Source organism: Girardinichthys multiradiatus, chromosome 1 (assembly GCF_021462225.1).
Source record: "Girardinichthys multiradiatus isolate DD_20200921_A chromosome 1, DD_fGirMul_XY1, whole genome shotgun sequence".
Classification (NCBI taxonomy): domain Eukaryota; kingdom Metazoa; phylum Chordata; class Actinopteri; order Cyprinodontiformes; family Goodeidae; genus Girardinichthys; species Girardinichthys multiradiatus.
In genome coordinates, this window is record NC_061794.1 from 39196247 (window position 1) to 39222887 (window position 26641).

Consider the following 26641-nt stretch of genomic DNA (forward strand, 5'->3'; position numbering starts at 1 on the left):
GTCAGGACACATTGTCACCATGTCAAGGCTGTTCTGTGAAGGCCTCAGAGGATTGCTGGAGAACATTAGTGAACAAACAGGATCATGGAAATAAACGAACACATCAAACAGGTCAAAGAAAAATCTTTAAATGCAACCGCAAACCTTTCAAAACATTGCCATCCACCTAAACTGAATGGACATGGCACGGAGAGGATTAATTAGCGACGCAGCCAAGATACCCATGGTAACTCTGGAGGAGGTGCAGAGATTCATAGCTCAGGTGGGAGAATCTGTTGACAGCCCAACTGGTAGACATGTGAAAAAGAAGAAGAAAGAAGAAATCCATTGCCAAACAAGACATATTTTTCTTATGACAAACTGCCATGTTCAATTGTAGTTTGTCCAACAAGACATGTATGTGACACAATTGCATCTTTGATCAAATAAAGTCTTTCTATATCACAATTATGCACTACTTTATGTTGGTCTATTAGTTTATCACATAAAATCCCAGTAAAATACACTAACGTTTGTGGTTGAAATGTGGGAAAAGTTTACTTTTGGAAGACACTGTATAAAATACGTTTTTCTTAATCTAAGCTTTATTTAACATAATAAAAAGATATTTTTTACCTGGTTTATATGAGTAATTTACATTCAGTCATTTTTTCTGATGATGTATAAATGTTTGAGTGGGATTTTTCCACCTGGGATACGGGACAGGAGAAGATTTAATGAATAGGCGGTGCTGCTTACAGGCCGTCCAAAATTAAACCTGCGGGCTACGATCTAACTGCTCAACTGGAGCCTCCTTCAAGGTGCAGAAGACTATAGCTATTAACTTAACAAAGCCAGCTAAGCTGCTAATCTTACTTCACATTTTGTAGCTGTAAAATATATTTTATAACATACATGTTTGGTAACTTTTAAACACCATTACATTTTCTGAGCACATTATTTCCATTTACTTTTATGTTTGAAATATTATCATTTAAATGGTTCAGACTCACTCACAGGGCAGTTACTACATTAACCTTGAGAAGCTTATTTTCCAACTATTCAGGTGAACTCTTCCCAGTTGTATGCCCTTATCACAAGGTTTAAACATTGTTGCAGCCTAGCAGAGGGGCATTTTAGTCACCAATGTACTCATGATGGAACTGTTTCATTTTGAGGTTTTGCTGATTTTAATTAAATTAATTTACAGCTACAGGAACTACTGCAGAATTTACAGTAAACTGGTAAAAGGAGAAGAACAGAAATAGCAGCATATCAGTGACTCAGCCATGTACTCAGAAATGTTTATGTAAACTGTCAGTCAGTCATTTTCTACCGCTTATTGCAGAGTGGGTCACGGGGGAGCCGGCGCCCATCTCCAGCAGTCCATGGGCGAGAGGCGGGGCACACCCCAGACAGGTCGCCAGCCCATCGCAACACACAAACAACCATGCACACACTCATTCATACACCTAAGGGCAATCTAGAGTGACCAATTAACCTGACAGGCATGTCTTTGGACTGTGGGAGGAAGCTGGAGTACCTGATGAGAACCCACGCATGCACGGGGAGAACATGCAAACTCCATGCAGAAAGACCCCTGGTTGGGAATTGAAGCCAGCATCCTTCTTGCTGCAAGGCAACAGTGCTACCAACTGCGCCACTGTGCAGCCCATTTATGTAAACACTGTGAGGATATTTATTAGTCATGACACACAAATATGGCTGCAACAGGAAAAAGACAAGTTTATCAAACATAGAAATGGTTTGTTTAAGCTCTTGAAGAAGTTTTTAGCTTTTACAGGAAGTAGAATTTCTCATGGGCTTTTGCAAACACTGAGCGCTGAGTCATCTTTTGATTCTCATAAAACAGTTGAATCAGTCAGTCATTTTCTACCGCTTATTCCATAGCGGGTCGCGGGGGAGCTGGTGCCTATCTCCAGCAGTCTATGGGCGAAAGGCGGGGTACACCCTGGACAGGACAGTTGAATCAATGTTATTTAAATTTTACCATATAAAGCATATCTGTAAATTCAAACTTAAAATCTGATGACAGTCACATCTATTTTGCCAATTTTTTTGTTTTGCCAACTCTTTTTAGTTTCTGCTGTTGTCTCAAAGGGTTGCAAACTTGATTTCTGTATGTCTATTTGGTTCAAGGATATTACCTGTCACAGTATTATTGCTTCCCATCTGTCTGATATTCTCCTCATCCCTGTTACTGAACCTCCGCTCTTTTTTCAACAGGTCTGCTCAGAAAACAATATTTACACAAATACTCAAATGCAATAAAAAGTAGGGCTGCACAATATTAGGAAAACATGTAATTGCAATACTGCTGAATATTAATATGACAATAGAGTTTGATTAAGCCATTTTCTTGACTCCTATGTTTCCTATGTACCCACTAGTCTTTGTGAGCTTTAGCATCTTGACCACTTAAAATCTACATTAAGTGTGGGCATCAAAGGGCAGTGGAAGTCTATCAAACAGACCAAATACATTATTGGCATACAGAATTTGTATGTATGGGACTTGAAACACAACAGCCTGCCAAATATCGCTTCCTAGCGGTCCTTTGCGATTGCAGAATTGCAGACATTAGCTTTGGGATGATGATGTGATTTGATATGTTGTGCAGCTCTAATGAAAAGTGCATTTTTTTTCAAGAAGGTAAAATTATTGCAATGTTGTCTTTGCTGGTGTTATAAAAAAAATAACTCACTAAGGCAACTGAAGAGTCCTGACACACAAAAAAAAACAACAAATACAAAAAAATAAAATCCAAATAAAAAAATTATTTATTATTCCCAAAGGGAAATTAAATGTTGCTGTAGCTCATATTATGCAGATTTCTTTAAGGTGCTTGAAATAGGTCATTATTATAGCTTTAATAGCTTAACGAGTGTTTTTTGATCAGCTTGAACGTTGTTCAGGAACTATACATGCTCTCTACTTTTTTTTTTGGTTTAATCGGAATTCATCTCCAGTGACATAAATATCTCCTAGTTTGAGATAGCAGCAAAAGTTATATCAAACAAAGCTCATCTTACATGTTTTTTTAAAAATATAATTTGTATTATTTTGTGACATTTGTGTTCCTTGGAATGGACTTTTTTTTAAAATAAATGACACATAAATTCTGCTTTTCTTCACCAACCTGAGCTTCCAGAAAGCTCGACTGCTGCTTTTGTGACAAAATAAGACTTTACTCCACCTCATTTGGTCTAATTTGTACTTTTATAACTTAAAACAAAAAAACATTTAATACAACTGAACAAACTCTCGATGGCAGGATTGCTCCATTTATTTCTGTACGCGAAAAATTGTTTCCTAAATAGCAGGTATTTTTTAAATTGCATGAAACAGCAAAACCTGACGGTAACAAATGTCGCTACAACACCAGTTCTGTCTGTTGAAGCATGTCAGAGTCTCACAGCGCCATCTGCCGGTGAGGCGTACGTTTACAGCGGAAAAGGGAGCAAGGGTGGGGCCAGGAAATGAAATACTCGCAATCTTTCTCCCCATTGGTTAGTCTCCCACCTTATGAAAACATTTTCTCGTAACGCCATTGGCTCTTGCACTCAACGATTTGTATTTGATTGGTTGAAAACGATACGGTTTGCATCAGCTGAGGTGTCGACGATTCTGTTGGTTCCCGGTGCTGTGAGTAGAAGGACCGAAGGGGCCGGGCCCACACTGGAAAGAAATGGCGAGCATGGTCACCGAGAACGGGTGTGGAGTAGCAGCGGAGACCGCACAGCCGCAGGGACCGGGTCATGGCACGGTCAGATGGGGTCCACAGCACGCCGGTGCCCGAGAACTGGCTAGCCTGTACTCGCCAGGTGAGTCGATCCTCTGGGTAGCAACGTCCTTTCTGGGTGTGTTCCTGGCGGTTCGAGTGTTCAAGAAGAAGAGTGGTGTGATATGACGACTGGCTTTAGTTAGTTAAAGAGAGAGAAACTCCAACAGAATCTAACAAATTACTAAGCAAGCGATGACAGAAGTGGATTTGACTGCCAGAACCAGTCCGCAGCCGTACTGGGTTTTGTCAAAGCCACAATGCGTTTGTTACACAATAGAAATTATGCGAGAGTGGTTAAAATTGTATTGGGAGTTTTTGTGCAGCGTTGACGTTTCCAGCATTGGAGAGAGGTTATAGGAATCCTCACTAACACCCACTGTGACCTTTCACTGACGGGGCTGATGTTCAAATTGCAAAGTGTGACCTAAAAACCTCAAGCTTTAAACTATCTCAGGATTGGCCCAATTATTCATACAGGTTGAACTTGATTCACAAAGTAAACCCTGGACACCCTTTAAACAAATGTAATGGCTCTTGTGCTGCTCATATCAGCCTGCCAGCATATGACTAATTTGGCTGTGTAGTAAGCAGACATTTTCCTTGCTGTGTGCTTTCGAAGGTAGTTTTATTTATATTGCAAGGTGTGAGCAGATACCATGACCTGCAAACATATCCTTTCCCCTTGAACGTTTTTTTCATTTTGGCTTAATACCACCAAAACTTTAATGTATTTTATTGGGTTATCATGTGATGGAAATCAGAAATGTGTGGCATTTATTTGTATTCAGCCTCCTTGGCTCTGAATACGTTTGATACCTTCCACCTAAACTGACAGGCAGGGCAAAGAGGGCAATAAACAGAGCGGCAGCCAAGAAAATCAAGGTAACTTTGGAAGAGCTGCTCTCTTGGCATAATCGGCTGACAGGACAATTATTAGTTGTGCTCTCTACAAATCTGGCCTTTATGGAAGAGTTGCAAGAAAACATCTACACTGTTTTCAATTTGCCACAAGCCATGTAGGGAAAACAAGTGGCGGAGGGTGCTGTGGTCGGATAAGACCGCAGTACAAGACCCACATCTGTGTGGGAGGGGAGATGACGCTGCACGTCACACCATGAGCACACCATTCCCACAGTGAAGCACGGTGTTGGTTAAGCTAAATGCTTAAATCCTCAAGGAAACCCTGCAAGGAGCCTTGAGACTTAAGTGGAGGTACATGTTCCACCATGACGACAACCCTATACTGGAATGGTTCAGATCAGTGGTTTTTGACCCCGCTGTCCATGTTGAAGATGTGTCTCTGCTCCAGCACACCTGATTCACATGTTAATGCATTGCCTTCTCAGCATGCCATCAAGTGCTTCAGAAGCCTGTTAATCCAACATTCATTTCAGTCAGGAGTGTGGGAGAAGGGGTAGACATGCAGGACATTGGGCTCTGACGGCCAGGGTTGAGAAACCCTGGTTTGGATCAAATAATTTTCATGTGTTATAATGGCGTAGTTAAAGTCCAGACATAAATCCAATTGAGTTTTTGTGGCAAGTCTCGAAAACTGCTATTCACAGATGCTCGCCATTCAATCTAAACTTAGCTTGCGTTGTTTTGCAAACAAGAATGGGTTAAAAAAATCAGTCTCTGGATGTGTGAAGCTCTATCACATAAAATCCCAAATAAAACTGATAAAAGTTTGTCGTTGTAATGTGAAAACGAGGGTCAAAATAAGAGTTTAGGAGGTACAAACACTTGCAGTGCACTGCCTTCTAGAACTAGAGAGTGGGGGAATGATATAACTTTGAGGAAGAATCAGGAACACTTCAGATCTTTCGTTATGTTTGTTCCTTTTTTTGTATTTCCTGCCAGGCAAAAGATGTCAAGAATGGATCAGTGTCGTCCTGTGCTTCTCTCTCATGGCCTTCAACTTTATTCACCTTCTTGCCAATTTCCATCTGGGACATGTGTGGTACCTACAGTTGGGCATTGGTAAGCACTGAACCCAAAATGACACAAGGTGTGAATATTTTTGTTTTATCAGTGGATGTTCGGATCCCTTTTCATTCCACTTCACAACTTCTTTCTCAGTGGCCGGAATACTCACGGCTGACTTCGCGTCAGGATTTGTACACTGGGGGGCTGACACGTGGGGTTCAGTGGATCTACCCATCTTTGGAAAGGTATGATCTCAGGGTTTCAACAAACTCTGGTAAAGAATGAAATTTGGCCATGAAAATATGTAGAAATTCTGTAATGAAGATTTCCCCCAACTATCCTGATCTTTTCACTCCCAAAGGCTTTTATACGCCCATTCAGAGAGCACCACATCGACCCCACAGCCATCACCCGTCACGACTTCATCGAGACCAACGGTGACAACTGCATGCTAACAATATTCCCTCTTGCAAACATGGCCTTCAACTTTTTCACCCTGTCCCCTGGTGAGTGACATTTGTCTGAATATATTAGAGTGAAGACAAAATAAAGACCATAAACATGAATCCTCCCGGGTTTCTGTAACTACAGCGGAGATTTACCATATCTACCCATGGTACTGCTACCTGTACGCACTGGCCATCTTTGTGACCCTCACCAACCAGATTCACAAGTGGTCGCACACGTACTTTGGCCTTCCTCGCTGGGTGGTGTTCCTGCAGAACTGCCACATCATCCTTCCTCGCAAGCACCACCGCGTCCATCACGTCTCCCCTCATGAGACGTACTTCTGCATCACCACAGGTTTGTCTCTTTGTCCTCAGAGGAGGGTTTTCACAGATCAACCTGCCTCCTTTTTGTGAAGACTGTTTTCAGCTAAATAGATCAATCTGTGTGGAGTCAGATTGAGCATCAAGGGATAAGTCTTTTTGGTAAACTTTGATTACCTCTTTGTCTCTCTTCTGTCCAGGTTGGCTAAACTACCCTCTGGAGAAGCTGGGTTTCTGGAGAACCTTGGAGGACCTCATTCAGGGCGTGACAGGAGAGAAACCCAGGGCAGATGACTTAAAATGGGCTAAGAAAGTGAATTAACACTGAAGGCTAACTGCATCCTACCTCAGAAACCTCTGGCTCTGCCCAGGCTTCTCGTCCCATTTTCTTGGCTCATTTAAAAACTGCAGTTCACGGGATGAACATCTAACAGTTTTTGATGCCATAGCTTTAAGTCTTGCACATTTTTCTTTCCTCTTTTACAAATCGAGGGCTTTCTGGGATTTTTCATAGTTCATAGTGCTATTTCTAACACAGGTCATCACTTTTTAAAGTTTCTGCTAACAGTTTATCACTTTCCAAAGGGTCTCTGATCTTAGAACATGTGTAGGAACCAGTGCTTTGGAGAAAAAACACTCACCTGATTGAGGGAACTTATATTCACGTTTTACTCATCACTGCTTTATTTTCTCCAAAGAAACGAGTTGGATGTGGAAGTCATTGATTCAGTCATAGGTCTGGGTTTATGTAGGATTTCTCTGGAAGCGTTACCAATGTTGATGGCTTGTGATCAAATTATAAGTAACTGTTACATTTGTTGTTTCCTTGCACATTTGGGTTTGGCTCTGCACACTTTCTGATGGCTTTGTACGACAAGTGCAAACAAAATAGGTTTAAAAATTCACATTGTTGTTTCTAAAACACAGCCACATTTATTAGTAGTTTCCTGATCTGTTACAGAGGGAGAACCAGCATGAGCATAGAGCTACTAAATAATCTAAATTATGAGGAATGAAACCATAACGCCATGCACTGGAATTGGTTTTAGATGGTTTCTGTTAGCAGTGTAAATTCTTGGAATCAGGAAGTCCTGGATAATTACACCATCATTTAAGGTTACGTTTGCTCTGTTGGGTAATCCATCAGATGATCATACGTCCTCTTTGAACGCAGCTTGTTTGTTTGTTTGGCTGCTGCTAAACATGCAGTTTTGCAGAAAAAGAGGTGGATGCTGATTGGTCAAGCTGCCTTACATGCCGCAGATGCAGTACTTTGTGTCTCTTGTTGCTTCTTTGCAGCGCTTTGGGGGTGTTGGTGGCAGTAATGTCACTCTGGGCTTTCTGTCCCAATTAATCCAACACAACAGCCTCAAAGGTATTGTGCCAGCTGTGTGTGTGTGTGTTGTTTTCAGTCCTAAGTCTTGATAGTCTTTTGTTTTCGTCTTCTCTGTTTCTGAGCATTACATTCCTGATCGGAAATATTGCCTCTCTGTACATTCTTGGTACCTGTTATACAAGCATACTTGGTCATGTTTTAAGGGCTTCAGAGAAATCAGACGACCTCTCTCACACAGATAGGATTATTTGGTTCATGTTTTGGTTTTTTGTAGTGCTTCTGTGGATGATCTGTAATTGTTTTGTACAGCTAGCATCTATGCAGTGTAATAAGAAGCCCTTAAATGTCTTAATTCATCTTGATAGCTTTAATGCCTTTCTTTTTTTCTAATGGTTTACACGTTTGCTGAGTTTGAACGCTGGAGTTAAAAAGCAGTTGCCTGCATGTAAAAAGTAATTTCACCGATTAAAGACGTCACTTGCAGCAGACACAAGAATGCATGCAGCATGGCGGCTTGTGTGAGCTGCTCACTGGGTCGCCAGAGCACCTTTGTGTGAAACAGGTGCTGAATCAGGAGGCTGGTGGTCTGCTCTTGATCAAACTGATTTCAACCGGTGTTATAAGTTTTGCTTCGTACTTTTTGCAGTTTTGTTCTTTTCACGGCACTGAAGGCCTTATTTCGACGGTACATTAATCCTTACTCGCTTTGAGTAATACACCATAAGATCCTTACGGTATAATAACCTTGAGTAAAAATGCGACAGTTTCGTGGTATTCACACAGAAAGTTTAAATAAACATGTGAAACATGATCTAATTGTTAGTTTAATCTTACTGTAAAGAAACACACCATAGAATCATAACCAATCAATAAATAGGGTGTGAATAATGTGTTCAAATCTAAATAACGTATACATGGCATTTGAGGATTTTTCTGATAACTTATTATCAAAATGAATCAAAATACTGATACCATCTTTCAAGAGAAATAAACTGAAACACTATAGTTAAGTACATGGGTACAAATAGCTTTTTTACGGGTACAAAATAGGAGGATGTTGGGACAAAAAGGCAACAGGCCTCGTAGCCATTTTGTACCCATGCAACACCATTTTGTCCTTTCCTCCTTCCTTTTGGAACCAGTAAAAATACATTTTGGAGATTAAATAATCAAAAATTGCATAAAATCTACAGTTTAATTCAATTATGAATTATTTGATATTATTTATTGGAGCCATAAAACCCCATAACCATACAGTAGACTGACGATATACTAAGTTACTTTAAACCCTGGGTTGTCAGAGCGGGTAAGAATCGTCCTCCTGGCAGGTAGGAGTTAATGCGTGGTTGACATCAGACGTCCCACGGTATGCGGCATCAATTCGTACAAGGAAAAAGTCAGGTATGAAACGTCCAAAACTGCAGTGGTACGAAACGGCAAAGGAGTAAAATCAGGGTAGGAACTGGTGAAGCTGACCTGGAGCCATTTTCAACAAAACACTCAGATTTTGAGCTTCTGGCCCCAGATTAGTCCTGACAAAGTTCAAAACAGTGGAAGCTAACCTTGATGTTCGCGCGGGTGGACCAGGTTGAAGGCTTGTGCCTCTGGACAATTACTGACAGAGTTAGCATTACAGACAAAGTTTTGCTCTCAGTTGCATAATATTCCAGTTTTTCCTTCATTTACACTTTATTATGTGCAATTATTTATAATAGGTCAACAGCAGGAGTAGACTGCAGACTGCATAGTGCTTGTAGAGTGTTGTAGGACACAGCTTTGTGTGTTTTCATGGTGTAGCATAAGCTGGTAATGGAAAGCATCATGCTTGAGCCCTGCAAAGGTTCTACTTGTGTATGTAGCTTTTCTCAGTCAGTATTAGGACTATGATGCGTAGACAGAACGTTCTGAGTAGGAATACCGTCACTGGCTTTGCTGATTGTTTTGGCGCGTCAGTGAGTTACATTCACATTTTATAAGGACAATCATAAGGATGTTTTGTGCTTTTGTAGATCCATAAGATCTAGGGTAATGACTATACGATATTGATCGAAAACGCTTAAAGAGACACATTTATTAGTTGTAAAGACTCACATGACAGACAGGTTTGAACTGAAGATTTGTGGTGAGCTCAAAGGGAACCAAAACCACCCCCTCTTGGCTTGTTGTAAGTGCTGTTGATGTGGGTATTCTTGTCGCTTTATTGCGCATAAGTTTATTCTCCGAATGCTCTCAGGATTGTAAAAAATAGCGACTCCATTGGTAGAGGTAAGGATATCATTTAAAATGCTAAAACTAACTAATCTTAGTTGAGATTGATTTTTGTTGGTCAGAGCAGGAAGTTGACTGATGCATTCCTGGTTTTGTGGCCATGATTCAACACAATTATATTTGCCTTTTTCTTATGACTGTAGAATTTGTTTTGATTGTTGGGTTTTAAATTTAACTGCCTTATGCTTCCCCTAAAGATTTACAGTAAATGTTGCCACCATTGTTGGGAATACACTATATTTTGCCCTTCATGTATGACTCACCATTTCTCTGAGTTGGGACCCACATGGATGGCAATGTTTGTTAGGGATGCCCATGGAGAGGAAATTTTAGATATCAGAATAATGCCTTGATGCCTTTTTGTTGTCTTCCATATGGGAGGCTTATAATGTATATATTAATCTGTATTTATAAATAAACTGACAACCACCTGTTTTTGTTGTGTGTTCTTTGCCTTAAAGATGTTACAGATATGTTTGCCATACATATAGGTGCATTTCAAAATATTAGATCAAAGGTTTTTCAGGAATAATACAAAATATTAAATTCATTCATTTATTACACACAGTGGTATATTATAAGCACTGATTTTTGTAATTGTGATGATTACAGCTAAAGAGAAACCCAAAATTCGATTTATCAAGCAATCTGAATATTGCATAAAACCAATAAAAAACAAAGGTTGTAATAAGACTGTTGACATTTCTGTTTTATAAGTTTCTGTTAGTCTGTTCCAGTTTTCTGAGAAAGAGAATTCTGGGTTTCCCTTTGGCAAAACAGCAGTAACTAAAAGAAATGCTTAAAATATATCACTGTGTGTGTTATGAATGTATGAGTTTCACTTTTAAAATTGAACTACAGAAATAAAAAGACGTTTTTGTGATATATTAATTTACTGGCAACAATCATGAAGAGTTGGAAACTATATTCAGTATAGTATGTTTAACTTAAACAAACTAGGGTATGTAAACCACATTAGTTTTAACACCGTCTGTTCACTTCCGGAAAGTCAAATAATGGGACTATAAATAAATAAAAAGCAGCTGGTGTAACTCTGGTGAGCAGCACCTGTTTGTACTACTTTACCACCAACCTCTTATCTGTCACAGCTCGTATCCAGCGGTTCATCTCTCACTCCGTTTCTTTATATATAATCAATTAACTTGATGTATTTCAAAATAAAACCTGCATTTAACTCGATATATATATATTTTTAGCAATTCACTGATTGGTTATTATGGCCGACGTGTTTCTCAAAGCAGCCAACAGCAGAGTCTGGTTTTAGGAGAAGGAAAAAGCAATGGCAACATTTTCAACGTGCGCGCACTGCTGGGCACGTGCGCGCTCCCGCTGCGTAGCGACAAGATGGCGGTCGCCACTGGATCAGGTAACTGATACAAAAAACATTTTTAATCACCCAAAGAACGCGTCTTTCAGTTGGAGAACCGGTACATTTTCATAGTTAACGGTTTTTATAATGAGACTGGTTATATAGCAGGGCGCGGAAAAGGGTTACTTAAAAGATAAACGCAAAATAAAAGCAACAGAGAATGAATAGGAAGCGACGGCAGCAGCTAAGCTAGCCAAAATGTAAAGTTTTAATAGCCGATGCTACGCCAGTGGCGGACGAATTTCTGTACTGTTAAATAATGAGCGAATTATTAATATAATTTAGTTTAGCAGTGCAAGCTTCTAAACCCAAATGTCGCTAACTCTGACCGCCACCCCGCCTACTTATTGGCAACATTGAAATATTTACCGACGTTAAAAACGGATGTCACAAACCGACGGTTTGTTCTCAGTTGGTGCATCCGCATTCCGACGGGAACCGTCAACCGTGAGGACGCGTCCTGGATCCCCGCTCAAGGGGGAAACAGGGCAGTGCAGATGCCGGTGGGCTGAGCTAGGTTACTGCAGCATCTGCAAGCGTGGCTGTTTGTTTGGAGGTCTATTTAAGGGCGCAGCTCTGCCTTCCCACTGCAGAGGCCAAATGATGCAGCACCACGGCGGCGGGACATTAAAACAATGATCGGTAATTATTACCGAATTCCTCATGGGCGCCTCTTATCACTAGCCCTTGGGAAAACACCCCCATCAATACCAAAATATAATTATTGTGTTTTTTTTTTTCTACATTAGGAGCGTTTGTGGCTTAAAGTCTAATATTTCTATGAAGCATCAGTCTTCATAAATAGTAAAAGCTGTTTAAAAGTCCGACCCCAAACCAGGTGATTATAGATACAGTGGCTTGAAAAGGTTTCATAAACCTTAATTGTTTTTCTTTTTATCACCTTACAACAATAGACTTCAATGTATTTTAATGAAATTATGAGACAGACTAACACAAAGTGGCAGGAGATTGTCAACTGGACAGAAAATGAAAGTTCCAATCTTATTTTATTCAAAAACATTGAACAATACTTGTAAAACAATACCCCTAGTTAGGTTATAAAACAAAATCTCAAGCTCTGAACAAGTCACGAAACACTGTTCCATCCACTGCCGCAGACCTGCCAAGACATGGCTATCCACCTAAGCTTTACCAGCCGGGCAAGAACACCATCAATCGATGGGGCAGTCCAAAGGCTCAAGGTTGCTCTGAAGGAGCTGCAGAGAAGGAAGCCATGAGGTGTCCTGATTGCAGTTTGCCACAAGGCAGGGAAAGGACACAGCAAGCAAGTGGAAGAAGATGCTCTGGTTAAATGAGATCAGAATTTAACTTCATACAAAACACTGTGTGGAGGTAACAAACTCTGGGCACAACCCTAAAAACACCATCCTCTCTGTGAAACATGGTAGTGGTAGTATCATGCTGTGGGGATGCTTTTCTTCAGCAGGGAGTGAGAAGCTGATCAGAGTTGATGGGAAGACGGATGAAGCTAAATACAGCAATCCTGGAAGGAAAGCTGTAAAAGGTTAGATTTAGGGGGAGGTTCACCCTTCAGTTGGTTAATAGCCATAAGCATACATCCAGAGCTAAAATGTAATGGTTTAGAGCAGGAGTGCCTAAGCGCAGTCTTTGAGAGCTACTATCCTGCAACTTTGAGATGCATCCCTTCTCCAACACACCTGAATCAAATGGCTGATTCCCTCATCGGCATGTCATTCAGCTATGGAGAGGCCTGGTAACGGAGAAGGAGGGATGCATCTAAAATTTGCAGGGGTGCTCCTGCACTCCTGCTTTAAATCAAAGCCTGTTTATGTGTTGGAATAGCCCAAAGTCCAAACCTAAATGCAAATGTGAATCTTTGGCAAGACTCCGCATTCAGTCGGACTGAGCTTGAACTATTTTGTAAAGAAGAAAGGGACAATATTTCCGTCTCTGGGTGTGCGAAACACCTCCAAAAGACTAGCAGCTGTAAGTGCAGTGAAAGGTAGTTCTACAAAATGTTGACTCGGGGTTGCTGGTTATAAATCCAGGCCACATTTTCCAGATTTTTGTCTTTGAGAAATTCTGAGAACCATGTATCATTTAAACAACTACTTTGTTTTGGCCTGTCACATAAAATTTAAATAAAATACATTGAAGCTTGTGACAAAATGGGAAAAAAAATGAACACATTTGCAAGACAGTATTATATCTCATTAATAGTTTTCTTATTCATTTTTGCCTATGTAGAAGAATAGGCTCAGTGTGGATTAATGATAGCAATGTCGGATAGAAATCTGCTGATCATAGTGTCCATAATCAATGCATTTTTGGTGACAGGTGTTCGAGTTTGTCAAGACATATTCATATGAAATTTGAACATTAATTATTGTTTTGATGCATTAAGCTATTTTTCAGTTTAACATGTTTTAAAGACTTGCAATGGACTGGTTAAGAAGCCGCCTCTTCCAGTGGCTTAAAGCTTTATTGCAGTACCTCAGTGTCACTAAAGCAAACCGCTTAAAGGGACTTAATTACACCTCTCATGTTGGAAATGCTTGCGTGTGTGTCTCCACAAACAGGCGTTAAAGTTCCCCGCAATTTCCGACTTTTGGAGGAGCTGGAAGAGGGCCAGAAAGGTGTGGGAGATGGTACGGTGAGCTGGGGTCTGGAGGATGACGAGGACATGACCTTAACACGGTGGAGAGGAGTGATCCTTGGCCCTCCAAGGGTTAGTGGTGCTATTTAAACACCTAACAGCCTTGTAAGCCTTTAAGCAGCAGAGGCAAAAGGTTAATGCACTGTTGTATGACTCAAGTTTGACCTCAACCTGTATTCTCTGTAAACAGATCAGGCCGTTCAGAGATACGAGAAGGACGATGCAGTAGCTTTATGAAACACTGTCCTGTCATTGACTTTTCTTCAACAAGCTGGCAGCATATGAGTGCTTTAAACTCTTCGATGTTATTTCATAGCTCAAAATGAATAGGATTCTGATGCACAGATGTAGATTACAGTCATCCATCTTGTCATGGAGGGCAACTGGACTTATTCTTTTTTTTTTTTATTTGACTTTTTATCCAAACTAAAGGAGCCATTTGGATGGGATGTGAAACAACTTCAGGTTGCAAGAAAAGAAGTTGTTCTTCTGTTCAGGCACTTAGGATCTTGAGGTTGATGTTTGCAGGCGGATCACCGATTAGAACATCATCAAAAAGTCAAATGTATTTAGATTCATTACACACCGAGATATATTTTAATGATTTATTTCTGTTTCATTTTGAGGATTTGAGTCAACAGGACTTAGTTTAATGACCACCATATCAATGTGCTTGATTGGCCAAATTAAACAAACGACTCTTAAATAAATTGCTTTGTGTGTAATGAATGAATGAAGTCTCTTTTTTTAATCTCATTAATAATCTAATTACTACACTTACGTTTTAGAGATGTTCTAATTTATCTAATTGAGTAAAAATGGCTGCAGTTGAGGAATTTCCCTCCTATCTTTTTTGGACGGTGGTGTCTCTGGACTGTCCACTCATCTCATTCCGTTTCTTGGTCCTTGAAAGTCCAGAAAAGGATGAAGGTCATTGTAGTTATTTACAGGTTATTTACACAAGAAACTGGAATACGGAAAAATATTTCCAAACTTGATCAATTTTCCTGTTTTCAACACAATTAAAAGGTTTATATTAGTTTCCCTATTTTAATTTATGCATTTTTTTAAATAGAAAAGCTGGTTATATTTACAGTCTGCCTTTTCTTCATCTGTCACACTTTTGTCAATTAGTATAAAAAAACCACATCTCTAGGAGCCTTTAATAGATGTCACTTAGTTAATTGAACAAATTATAACAAAAGTAAAGTCTATATTATATTTTATAAGTCTATAGACATGACAACGATATGGTCAAAACTATGCTGTATGTGTTTTGTCACTGTGTTGGCATGTTTTTCACTGTTGTAAATATTTATATTGAACTTATTGACACATTAAATATGTGTAGAAACTGAGAGATCTGAAAAACATGTATCTTCTCCAGTTTCAGTCTCCTGTTCTGTCCCCTATGTCTCTGCCCCTCTCTGTCTACAGACGAGTTATGAAAACAGGATGTACAACCTGAAGGTTGAATGTGGGCCAGGTTACCCAGACTCACCGCCGTTTGTCAGATTTGTGACCAAGATAAACTTGAATGGCGTGCACACTTCCAACGGTGTGGTATGTAAATCCTCAGAGCAACTTACAATACAGCATTATGAATGTTATCAGCTGGTATAATTATGTTATTTGTATAGTATTTGGTGTAGGAGTACAGATCATGGCTTAAAATGTGATGGTATACAGTGAACCCTCGCTATATCGCGGTTCACCTTTCACGGTCTCACTGCTTCACGGATTTGCATCGTACATTGTGTTCTGCAGTCTGATTGGCTAAACAGTCTTTCCGCTTCTTCTCTACCTGTGTGTCAATAACGTTGCGGTTTAATATGTACATGTATGTAAAACAGCTTGCCAAATTTAAGTTTGCAAATTTTCTTGAAATTTCAAGTTTCTCTAAAACCCATAATGTCGACAAAACGTTCTGCACCAACAAAGGTACTTGCTGTCGGGCCCAAAAGGCAGAGGAAGATGCTAACTATCGCAGAAAAAGTTAAACTTCTGGACATGCTAAAGGAAGGTAGAAGCTATGCGGCTGTAGGTCGCCATTATGGACTTAATGAATCTTCCGTTTGTTCCATAAAGAAGGAGGAAAATAACATAAGGACGACAGCAGCAATAAGTTTTAATAAGGATGCAGAAAGGGTTGCAACTCTCTGCAACAAGACCATGGTAAGGATGGAATCTGCATTAGCTTTGTGGATTAATGACTGCAGAAAAAAAACATTACGCTGGATACAAACGTTATTTGTACAAAAGCTAGAACACTGTATCAAACCTTTGCTGACAGTGACAGGGAAGAGGAGGATGCAGATACCGGGCCATCATCAAGTGCTGTTCACGCAGTACCAAGTGCATTTAATGCTAGCAAGGGCTGGTTTCAAAAATTTAAGAAACGCTTCGGATTTAAAAATGTTTCTCTGCACGGAGAGATCGCCTTTGCGAATAACGCTGGAGCAGAAGCGTTCGCGAACAATAAATTGAAAGCGATCATTGAGGAAGGGGGATATAATATTTTTAATATGGATGACACTGGCTTATTTTGGAAACGAATGCCCTCCCGCACCTTCATCATGCAGGAAGAAGCCAAAGCCACAGGATTTAAAGCCCTAAAAGATTGTTTGACTCTGGTTATGTGCGGAAATGCTGCAGGTTTTATGTTTAAACCAGGGCTTATTTATGGGTCTAAAAATCCCAGAGCACTGAAAAACAAAATTACGGATGATTTGCCCGTTTACTGGATGCACAACGCAAAGGCTTGGATGACAAAAGCGCTCAATCTGGATTGGTTCAAACACTGTTTCATCCTGGAGGTCAAGTGTTAGAGAGGAAAAGGACTAGACTTTAAAGTGCTTCTGCTTGTTGACAACACCGGAGGTCACGCTGATGATTTGGCGGATGATGGTGTGCAAATCGAATTTCTGCCGCCAAACACTACATCCCTGATTCAGCCCATGGACTAAGGCATCATCCGTGCTTTCAAGGCTCTCTATACGCGCAACACCCTGCACCATCTTGTTGAGGCTATGGACTCGGATCAAGATTTCTCACTAACGGACTACTGGCGTGGATACACCATCGCATCATGTCTCCAAAGCATTCAGAGGGCCATTCAGGAGATGAAAACTGAAACTTTGAATGCCTGCTGGAAAAAACTGTGGCCAGAGGCAGTGCAAAACCCAACCGGAGGCTCGCTTGACGAGATCCATCACTCTGCCGTAGATACAGCTGTGAATCTCGCTAAACAGCTTGGAGGAGGCGGCTTTAATGACATGACCACGGATGACATTAATGCCCTGATTGATGCAGACGCACATCGGCTGACCGATGCAGACCTGGCAGAAATGACAAAGCCACCAAGCGACGATGAAAGAGAAGAGGAAGAAGAGGACACAAGTGTGGATAAAGATGAGGAGGATGGATGAACACTTGGTCGCTTAGCAACAATGCTGAGAATGGCCACTGAACTTCAGCGAGCAGCTCAAGAATGGGACCCTTTGATCAGCCGTTCATTACAGTTCTCAAACGTAATTGATGGTGGCATGTCGGTTTATAAGAATCTTTTTGCCCAGAAGAAAAAAGAGCGACATCGACTACGATAATTATGTTCTTCTCTCGAAAAAACACACCTGCACCGTGGGCTTTAGAAGAAAAAAAACACTACAAAGCGGAGTCAGGATGCAGCGGCTGAGTCAGAAGAGCAGTGAAATACACATGAGTCACTATTTGTCCTACTGTACTTTGTATTTTTTTTCATAATCATTTTTCATTTTCTCCTGTTCTAATCCAATGACTCGGGTCGCGGTGGGGCGGTGCTGATCTCTGCAATCTGAAGCCTTCAGTGCATATTGATGATTAAAATTATTATTGTACAGTACAGTAGTTATTTGTAAAAAAAAAAAAAAAAACGTTATACAGTACTTTTATTTGCTAAACAAATGCTTGGGCCTGTAAAAAGGTTTTGTTCTTTGGTTTCAATGTATTATGGAGTATTTAATTGTATAATAATTGTAAAAAAAAATAAAGGTTACTACTTCACTGATTTCGCCTATCTCGGGTTCTTTTTGGAACGTAACCTCCGCGAAAAACAAGGGTTCACTGTATTTAAAAAGAGATGGGACTTTTTTCATGCCTGTTGTGCAGTCCGGCTGGATTAGCAGGTTCCTGTTTTGTATGCATGCTTGCAGGGACAGAACCGTACCAGTTTAAAGATGGGTTGGCTTATTAAATATAGGAAATTTAAACATGGATCTATTCTGATTTCTAAGCGCACTTTGGTGCATTTTTAAAGCTAATAAAACAGTAGTTTTCATCAAAGGTTTTGATATTGATACACTGCCTTGCAAAAGTATTTATACCCCCAGAACGTTTTTACATGTTGTCATTTACAACAGTATACTTCAGTGTATTTTATTGGGATTTTATGTGATAGACCAGGACAAAGTAGCAAATAATCATGCAATGGAAGGACATGTTTTTGTTTTTTTCTTTTACAAATAAAATTTGAGAAGTCTGGTGTCCATTTGTATTCAGGCCTCTGACTCAGTACTTTGTAAAACCACATCTTGCTGCAACTGCAGTTGAAAGTCTTTCAGGGTTCGTCTCTAGTAGCTTTTCACATCAAGAGATGGACATTTTGTCCCATACTTTGTAAAATCGCTCAAGCCCAGTCAGGCTGGGTGGAGAGCGTCTTGCCACAGATTCTCAGTTAAATTTACAGGTACATCTAAAAAAAAAAGAAAAGTTTAAGACACGTTTCTCATTTAATGGTTCTCTTTATGTTTATGAATATTTACATTGTACGTAGATTCTCACTGAAGGCATCAAAATGGTGAATGAACACATGGAATTATGTAGCAAACAAAATAACTTTAGGATGAATGAAACTTTAAATTTGGTTTTTATTTTAGATTCCTTAAAGTAGTCGCCCTTTGCTGTGATGACTGAATTATTAACCTTTGGTTATCTCTTAATGAACCTCCGGGAAGTTCTTTCAGGACTCTTTAGGAAACTATTTCAAGCGACCACCTTATGAAGCTCATAGAGAACGTCAAGAGAGCAAAGTAGTAAACAAAGCAAAGGGTGGCTATCTACTCATTTCACACTTCTGTTTACTACATAAATCCATGTGTGTTCATTCATAGTTTTGTTGCCTTTGGTGAGAACCTACAATGTAAATAGTTAGGAAAACAAAGAGACTGTGTATGTAAAACTTTTGACACGTAGTGTAGATTCATTACACCTGCATGAAATATTTCAAGCCTTTATCAGAGAGCTTCAGAGAACAGCTGGATTTACACTCAGATCACATTACACACACCTGGACTCGTTTCCCGATTAGGTGACTTCTAAAGGCAGTTTGTTGCATTGGATCTTATTTAGGGTCCATTGCATAAAACCCCAATAATATACATTCTTTGTGGTTGTAATGTGACAAAATGTGAAAAGGTTCAAAGGGAGTGAATGCTTTAGCCACTCACAGTAAACTGTGAGGAAAACCCCACAAAACGGGGACCATGAGCTTCACCCCCATTGACGTGCTGTTTTCCTGCAGGTTGACATGCACGCCGTGACTCCGCTGGCCAAGTGGCAGAACTCCTACAGCATCCGCATGGTGCTGCTGGAGCTGCGACGGCTCATGATGTGCAAGGAAAACATGAAGCTTCCTCAGCCGCCCGAGGGCCAGATCTACACCAACTGAGCTTATGCTGCTGCTCCTGTCATGTTTCTCGCCTTCTTCCCCCGACTTTCTCGCTGTTTAGTTTTAATCCCTTAATTCATATGCCTGCCATGAGACATTCCACCCACCACCTACAAACATACAAATGCAGCAGAAGACTGAAAAGTACCAGAGCAGAGACATTAATAGCCATTCAGATACCTAAATCCTGTTCATTAGTCATTTCAGGCCCTGGACCATCTGTTCAGGCTGTTCCATCATTAGAGCTCCAGATATCATTCAAATACTGTACATCTTACAAATATTTCTCGATTATTAATGTTAAAATGCTGATTGTATAATAACAAACTTATTGAGTGTTTCTCTTTGTGTGCTGCCTTTTGTATCATAGGAAATGGCCGCTTAACATGCATTACCATACTAAACGTGGCTTGGAGATGATCCTCAGTTAAGATGTACATAGGAACCCCATTTTTATTTGATTTTTAAATTGTTTTTTATTTCACGTGGCAATAAGAATGTCTGCTCAGATAAATCTAGATGTGTTACTGTGGGCTTGCAAAAATGTATTTGTACAGGTGCTCTTGTAAATACATAATGTTTAGAATCGTAAACATTGTGTATTTATATAAAATATATCCTAAGATGCATTGAATGCAAATAGACCTGCAGTTATATCATGCTTAAAAGAAAAGTGAAATTAGCTACCTCCTTTGGCCCAACTCGATGTGATGTACTTGCGTATTGTGCTCCTCTCTCCATCTCCCTCATAAATCTCTATTCATGCATCTCTGTTGAAGATCATCGTCTATTCTGTTTCCAGACAGGTTTGGATTAATGAGGGATATTTTGAGGTAATGGGAATTAATGGCCTCTTCATTTCTGCTCTGCATTGAAATTATTTTATAATTTTTAAGAGTAATGAAAAAATTCTAATTTGATATCACATTTTTCCTCCCTCTTAAAATGATAAATCACTTCTGAAACAGGCTAACTGAAAAAAGGTCAAAGTTCAGTAATTCAATTGAAATTTAAACAATTTATTTCATTATTCGCAATGTGATATATTTAAATTGTTTCTGTTAATCATGAAGATTATGGCTTGCAGAGTGACAAAATGTTTTTTTTTTTCTTTAGAAAACCTAAACTTTAAACGACATTTATATAGAAAAGATTATTAATACAGAAATATGATCGACACAATAATGGCGACGACAGCTGACTTCCTAGTTTCCACCAAAACCCTCCAACAGACAGCGTGAATCACAAAAAGCCATTGCTGAAGAATGTTTCAAACTAACATTTGGGAAGCACTTTTTATAACTTCAACTAAACTTCATTATAAAAATAAAGTAGAAAAATGCCCAACATCCTTTTTGTCCCCATTTTTACCAGGAAAGCAATAAAACTGGATGTATGGAAAGTTTCAGGACTTCATGTACAGGTCCTTCTCAAAATATTAGCATATTGTGATAAAGTTCATTATTTTCCATAATGTCATGATGAAAATTTAACACTCATATATTTTAGATTCATTGCACACTAACTGAAATATTTCAGGTCTTTTATTGTCTTAATACGGATGATTTTGGCATACAGCTCATAAAAACCCAGAATTCCTATCTCACAAAATTAGCATATCATTAAAAGGGTCTCTAAACGAGCTATGAACCTAATCATCTGAATCAACAAGTTAACTCTAAACACCTGCAAAAGATTCCTGAGGCCTTTAAAACTCCCAGTCTGGTTCATCACTCAAAACCCCAATCATGGGTAAGACTGCCGACCTGACTGCTGTCCAGAAGGCCACTATTGACACCCTCAAGCAAGAGGGTAGGACACAGAAAGAAATTTCTGAACGAATAGGCTGTTCCCAGAGTGCTGTATCAAGGCACCTCAGTGGGAAGTCTGTGGGAAGGAAAAGGTGTGGCAGAAAACGCTGCACAACGAGAAGAGGTGACCGGACCCTGAGGAAGATTGTGGAGAAGGGCCGATTCCAGACCTTGGGGGACCTGTGGAAGCAGTGGACTGAGTCTGGAGTAGAAACATCCAGAGCCACCGTGCACAGGCATGTGCAGGAAATGGGCTACAGGTGCCGCATTCCCCAGGTCAAGCCACCTTTGAACCAGAAACAGCGGCAGAAGCGCCTGACCTGGGCTACAGAGAAGCAGCACTGGACTGTTGCTCAGTGGTCCAAAGTACTTTTTTCGGATGAAAGCAAATTCTGCATGTCATTCAGAAATCAAGGTGCCAGAGTCTGGAGGAAGACCGGGGAGAAGGAAATGCCAGAAGTCCAGTGTCAAGTACCCACAGTTAGTGATGGTCTGGGGTGCCGTGTCAGCTGCTGGTGTTGGTCCACTGTGTTTTATCAAGGGCAGGGTCAATGCAGCTAGCTATCAGGAGATTTTGGAGCACTTCATGCTTCCATCTTCTGAAAAGCTTTATGGAGATGAAGATTTCATTTTTCAGAACGACCTGGCACTTGCTCACAGTGCCAAAACCACTGGTAAATGGTTTACTGACCATGGTATCACTGTGCTCAATTGGCCTGCCAACTCTCCTGACCTGAACCCCATAGAGAATCTGTGGGATATTGTGAAGATAACGTTGAGAGACTCAAGACCCAACACTCTGGATGAGCTAAAGGCCGCTATCGAAGCATCCTGGGCCTCCATAAGACCTCAGCAGTGCCACAGGCTGATTGCCTCCATGCCACGCCGCATTGAAGCAGTCATTTCTGCAAAAGGATTCCCGACCAAGTATTGAGTGCATAACTGTACATGATTATTTGAAGGTTGACGTTTTTTGTATTAAAAACACTTTTTTTTTATTGGTCGGATGAAATATGCTAATTTTGTGAGATAGGAATTTTGGGTTTTCATGAGCTGTATGCCAGAATAATCCGTATTAAGACAATAAAAGACCTGAAATATTTCAGTTAGTGTGCAATGAATCTAAAATATATGAATGTTAAATTTTCATCATTACATTATGGAAAATAATGAACTTTATCACAATATGCTAATATTTTGAGAAGGACCTGTATAGTACAGCTGAGAACACGCAGAGGCCAACAAAGAAGTAAGAAACAGGAAGTGACCACTGGGTTTTCTGATCAGATATTGCTGACTGTTATTTTGTTTATGATGAACTATTTAGACACAAAGGAAAAAAACAAACATAAGATCATCCAGATTCCCATTATTTACCAGTGACTGCAGTCACTTGTCAGCACTAACTCTGAGCTTTAGAATCAACAATGTTGTTTTTCTAGGTTGGAATAGCAGGTATGACAAACCAATTAAGTTGTTTAAAGTTTTAAAGTCTGGTTTGCTCATCTAAAACCTGTTACTGAGAATCTACAGCATTCAATAAATTATAATCAGAATTCAATTCAGTTTTATTTATATAGTGTCAATTCACAACACATGTTGTCTCAAGGCACTTCACAACAGTCAGGTTCATACATTCCAATTAATCCTAACCATTGAACAGTGCAGTCAGAGTTCCTTATTTATTCAAATTGGATAAAAAGTTTGTCTAAGGAAACCCAGCAGATTGCATCCAGTCAGTGACTTGTAGCATTCCCTCTTCCCGGATGAGCATGTAGAGACAGTGGACAGTCACTGGCGTTGACTTTGCAGCAATCCCTCAATTAACATAGGTAATTTAGTTTAAACGGTGAAATTCAAATAGATTCATTGAACAGTAACATATTACAACTGTTTTGCATGAGTGTTTTTCTAGTGTTTAGAACATTTTAATATTACATAAGACCAATAACAAAGAAGTTTTTAAACAAATGTCCAGCCAAAGGAAAGTATCTGTACTATGCAGCGGATGGACTGAGTACATGCTCAGGGCTCCTTTTGCATGAATTACTGCATCAGTGCAACACATCATGAAGGTGATCAGCCTGTACTATGCCAAGTACAGCTGGAAAATGAAATCAGCATCTCCATGACGCTTGACCAACACTTGCAAATGACATCGCACCCCAAATCACCAAATGTGGGAACTGTGGAAACTTCACAACAAGTAACTTGGATTATCCAGTTCTTGGTCTGTTATCCCAGGTAAGACTGATGTCTCTGGTTTAGGACTGGCTTAACAAAAGGAACGTCTCAGTTGTACCCATGTCCTGAAATTGTGTGTGTGTTTGTGGTATCTCTTAAAGAACCAATTCCTCACCATCTGAATGCCCCCCCCCACACACACACACTTTTTCCTTCCACTCAACTTTCTAATTTGCTTGAAAACAGCACTTTGTAAAAAGCCAGATTCTTTATGAAGGCCATATCATTTCTCTACCAAAATATTTGTATGGTTTTGAAATGTTAATCATGTGGACAGTTTTGGGGGACTGGAGGTTGTCTCAGCAATCGCTGGATGAGAAACAGTGCAGCCTGGATTGGTCACCAGTTCATCACAGAGGCCAGACACAGGAATTCAAAAAAACATGATCCAGTTAATTCTTTGTAGTTTCAGTCCAACCAATTTTTTTTCATGGTTTTGTGTCACTAGTGGCCTTTATTTATTAGTAGTAGGGCAGAGAGAGAAGGGGGAGACATGCATTGAATGGCCCAGGGTTGGTAATTGAACCCAGGACAGCTGTGTTGAGGAGTGTAGCCTCTGCACATGGTGCGGTCTCTCACTGAGCCAAATTGTCACGGTGACATAGCGAGCAAAGCTTAATAAACAAACAATGAGCTTGGTACTTATTATTATGCCAATTCAAAAAAGTTAATATAAGCCAGTGGTTATATCACTGGTTAGCAACGTGGCCTCAGAGCAACACGGTCGCTGGTCTAAATCCCAGCTATGCAGCCCTTTCAGTGGGAAGTTATTTCCTTATCCTGTTGGTTTTCTCTGAGTGCTTCAACTTCTCTTCAAATACCATGTACAGGTCCTTCTCAAAATATTAGTATATTGTGATAAAGTTAATTATTTTCCATAATGTCATGATGAAAATTTAACATTCATATATTTTAGATTCATTGCACACTAACTGAAATATTTCAGGTCTTTTATTGTCTTAATACGGATGATTTTGGAATACAGCTCATGAAAACCAAAAATCCTATCTCACAAAATTAGCATATCATTAAAAGGGTCTCTAAACGAGCTATGAACCTAATCATCTGAATCAACGAGTTAACTCTAAACACCTGCATAAGATTCCTGAGGCCTTTAAAACTCCCAGCCTGGTTCATCACTCAAAACCCCAATCATGGGTAAGACTGCCGACCTGACTGCTGTCCAGAAGGCCACTATTGACACCCTCAAGCAAGAGGGTAAGACACAGAAAGACATTTCTGAACGAATAGGCTGTTCCCAGAGTGCTGTATCAAGGCACCTCAGTGGGAAGTATGTGGGAAGGAAAAAGTGTGGCAGAAAACGCTGCACAACGAGAAGAGGTGACCGGACCCTGAGGAAGATTGTGGAGAAAGGCCGATTCCAGACCTTGGGGGACCTGCGGAAGCAGTGGACTGAGTGGAGTAGAAACATCCAGAGCCACCGTGCACAGGCGTGTGCAGGAAATGGGCTACAGGTGCCGCATTCCCCAGGTCAAGCCACTTTTGAACCAGAAACAGCGGCAGAAGCGCCTGACCTGGGCTACAGAGAAGCAGCACTGGACTGTTGCTCAGTGGTCCAAAGTACTTTTTTCGGATGAAAGCAAATTCTGCATGTTATTCGGAAATCAAGGTGCCAGAGTCTGGAGGAAGACTGGGGAGAAGGAAATGCCAAAATGCCAGAAGTCCAGTGTCAAGTACCCACAGTCAGTGATGGTCTGGGGTGCCGTGTCAGCTGCTGGTGTTGGTCCACTGTGTTTTATCAAGGGCAGGGTCAATGCAGCTAGCTATCAGGAGATTTTGGAGCACTTCATGCTTCCATCTGCTGAAAAGCTTTATGGAGATGAAGATTTCATTTTTCAGCACGACCTGGCACCTGCTCACAGTGCCAAAACCACTGGTAAATGGTTTACTGACCATGGTATCACTGTGCTCAATTGGCCTGCCAACTCTCCTGACCTGAACCCCATAGAGAGTCTGTGGGATATTGTGAAGAGAACGTTGAGAGACTCAAGACCCAACACTCTGGATGAGCTAAAGGCCGCTATCGAAGCATCCTGGGCCTCCATAAGACCTCAGCAGTGCCACAGGCTGATTGCCTCCATGCCACGCCGCATTGAAGCAGTCATTTCTGCAAAAGGATTCCCGACCAAGTATTGAGTTCATAACTGTACATGATTATTTGAAGGTTGACGTTTTTTGTATTAAAAACACTTATCTTTTATTGGTCGGTGTTTAGAGTTAACTCGTTGATTCAGATGATGAGGTTCATAGCTCGTTTAGAGATCCTTTTAATGATATGCTATTTTTGTGAGATAGGAATTTTGGGTTTTCATGAGCTGTATGCCAAAATCATCCGTATTAAGACAATAAAAGACCTGAAATATTTCAGTTAGTGTGCAATGAATCTAAAATATATGAATGTTAAATTTTCATCATTACATTATGGAAAATAATGAACTTTATCACAATATGCTAATATTTTGAGATGGACCAGTAAATAGCACCATAAACAGCTAAAACCAGCGTTATATCCTCATTTGTCAGTTGTTTCGGATAAAAATTGCAAAATGTATGAACATACAGCATATTTGTTTTTGGATACTTTTCCACACAACATCACTATTTATTTAAGCAAAGAGGCCTCTCTCTGCGCCCTGAGTCTACGCCAGCACCTTTCTCAGTGGAACTGATTCCAAGACGTTATTGATTGCTCATAATCAATACGACGTTTCTGACCTTCGAGCCCGTTTCAGAGGCTTAAACCTGAGCC

General features: G+C 40.2%; 2 protein-coding genes across 3 annotated transcripts; both read left to right on the top strand.

Annotated features, from left to right (window-relative positions):
- Positions 1 to 3337: 3337 nt before the first annotated feature.
- peds1 (plasmanylethanolamine desaturase 1) lies at positions 3338 to 10519 on the top strand. Its single transcript, XM_047363255.1, has 6 exons — positions 3338 to 3824; positions 5645 to 5764; positions 5864 to 5955; positions 6072 to 6216; positions 6302 to 6514; positions 6681 to 10519. Exons 1-6 carry the CDS (start codon positions 3689 to 3691, stop codon positions 6800 to 6802), a joined length of 828 nt encoding a protein of 275 aa, XP_047219211.1. The 5' UTR covers positions 3338 to 3688; the 3' UTR covers positions 6803 to 10519.
- Positions 10520 to 11323: 804 nt separating this feature from the next.
- Positions 11324 to 20583, top strand: ube2v1 (ubiquitin-conjugating enzyme E2 variant 1). 2 transcript variants are annotated; one of them, XM_047363267.1, is made up of 4 exons: positions 11324 to 11471; positions 14036 to 14184; positions 15550 to 15675; positions 19670 to 20583. In XM_047363267.1, the coding sequence occupies exons 1-4, from the start codon at positions 11450 to 11452 to the stop codon at positions 19814 to 19816; spliced, it is 444 nt and encodes a 147-aa protein (XP_047219223.1). In that variant the 5' UTR covers positions 11324 to 11449; the 3' UTR covers positions 19817 to 20583. The 2 variants fall into 2 exon arrangements, with proteins under 2 accessions (XP_047219223.1, XP_047219232.1); XM_047363276.1 differs by lacking the exon at positions 11324 to 11471 and adding an exon at positions 12094 to 12116.
- The last annotated feature ends 6058 nt before the right edge of the window (positions 20584 to 26641 follow it).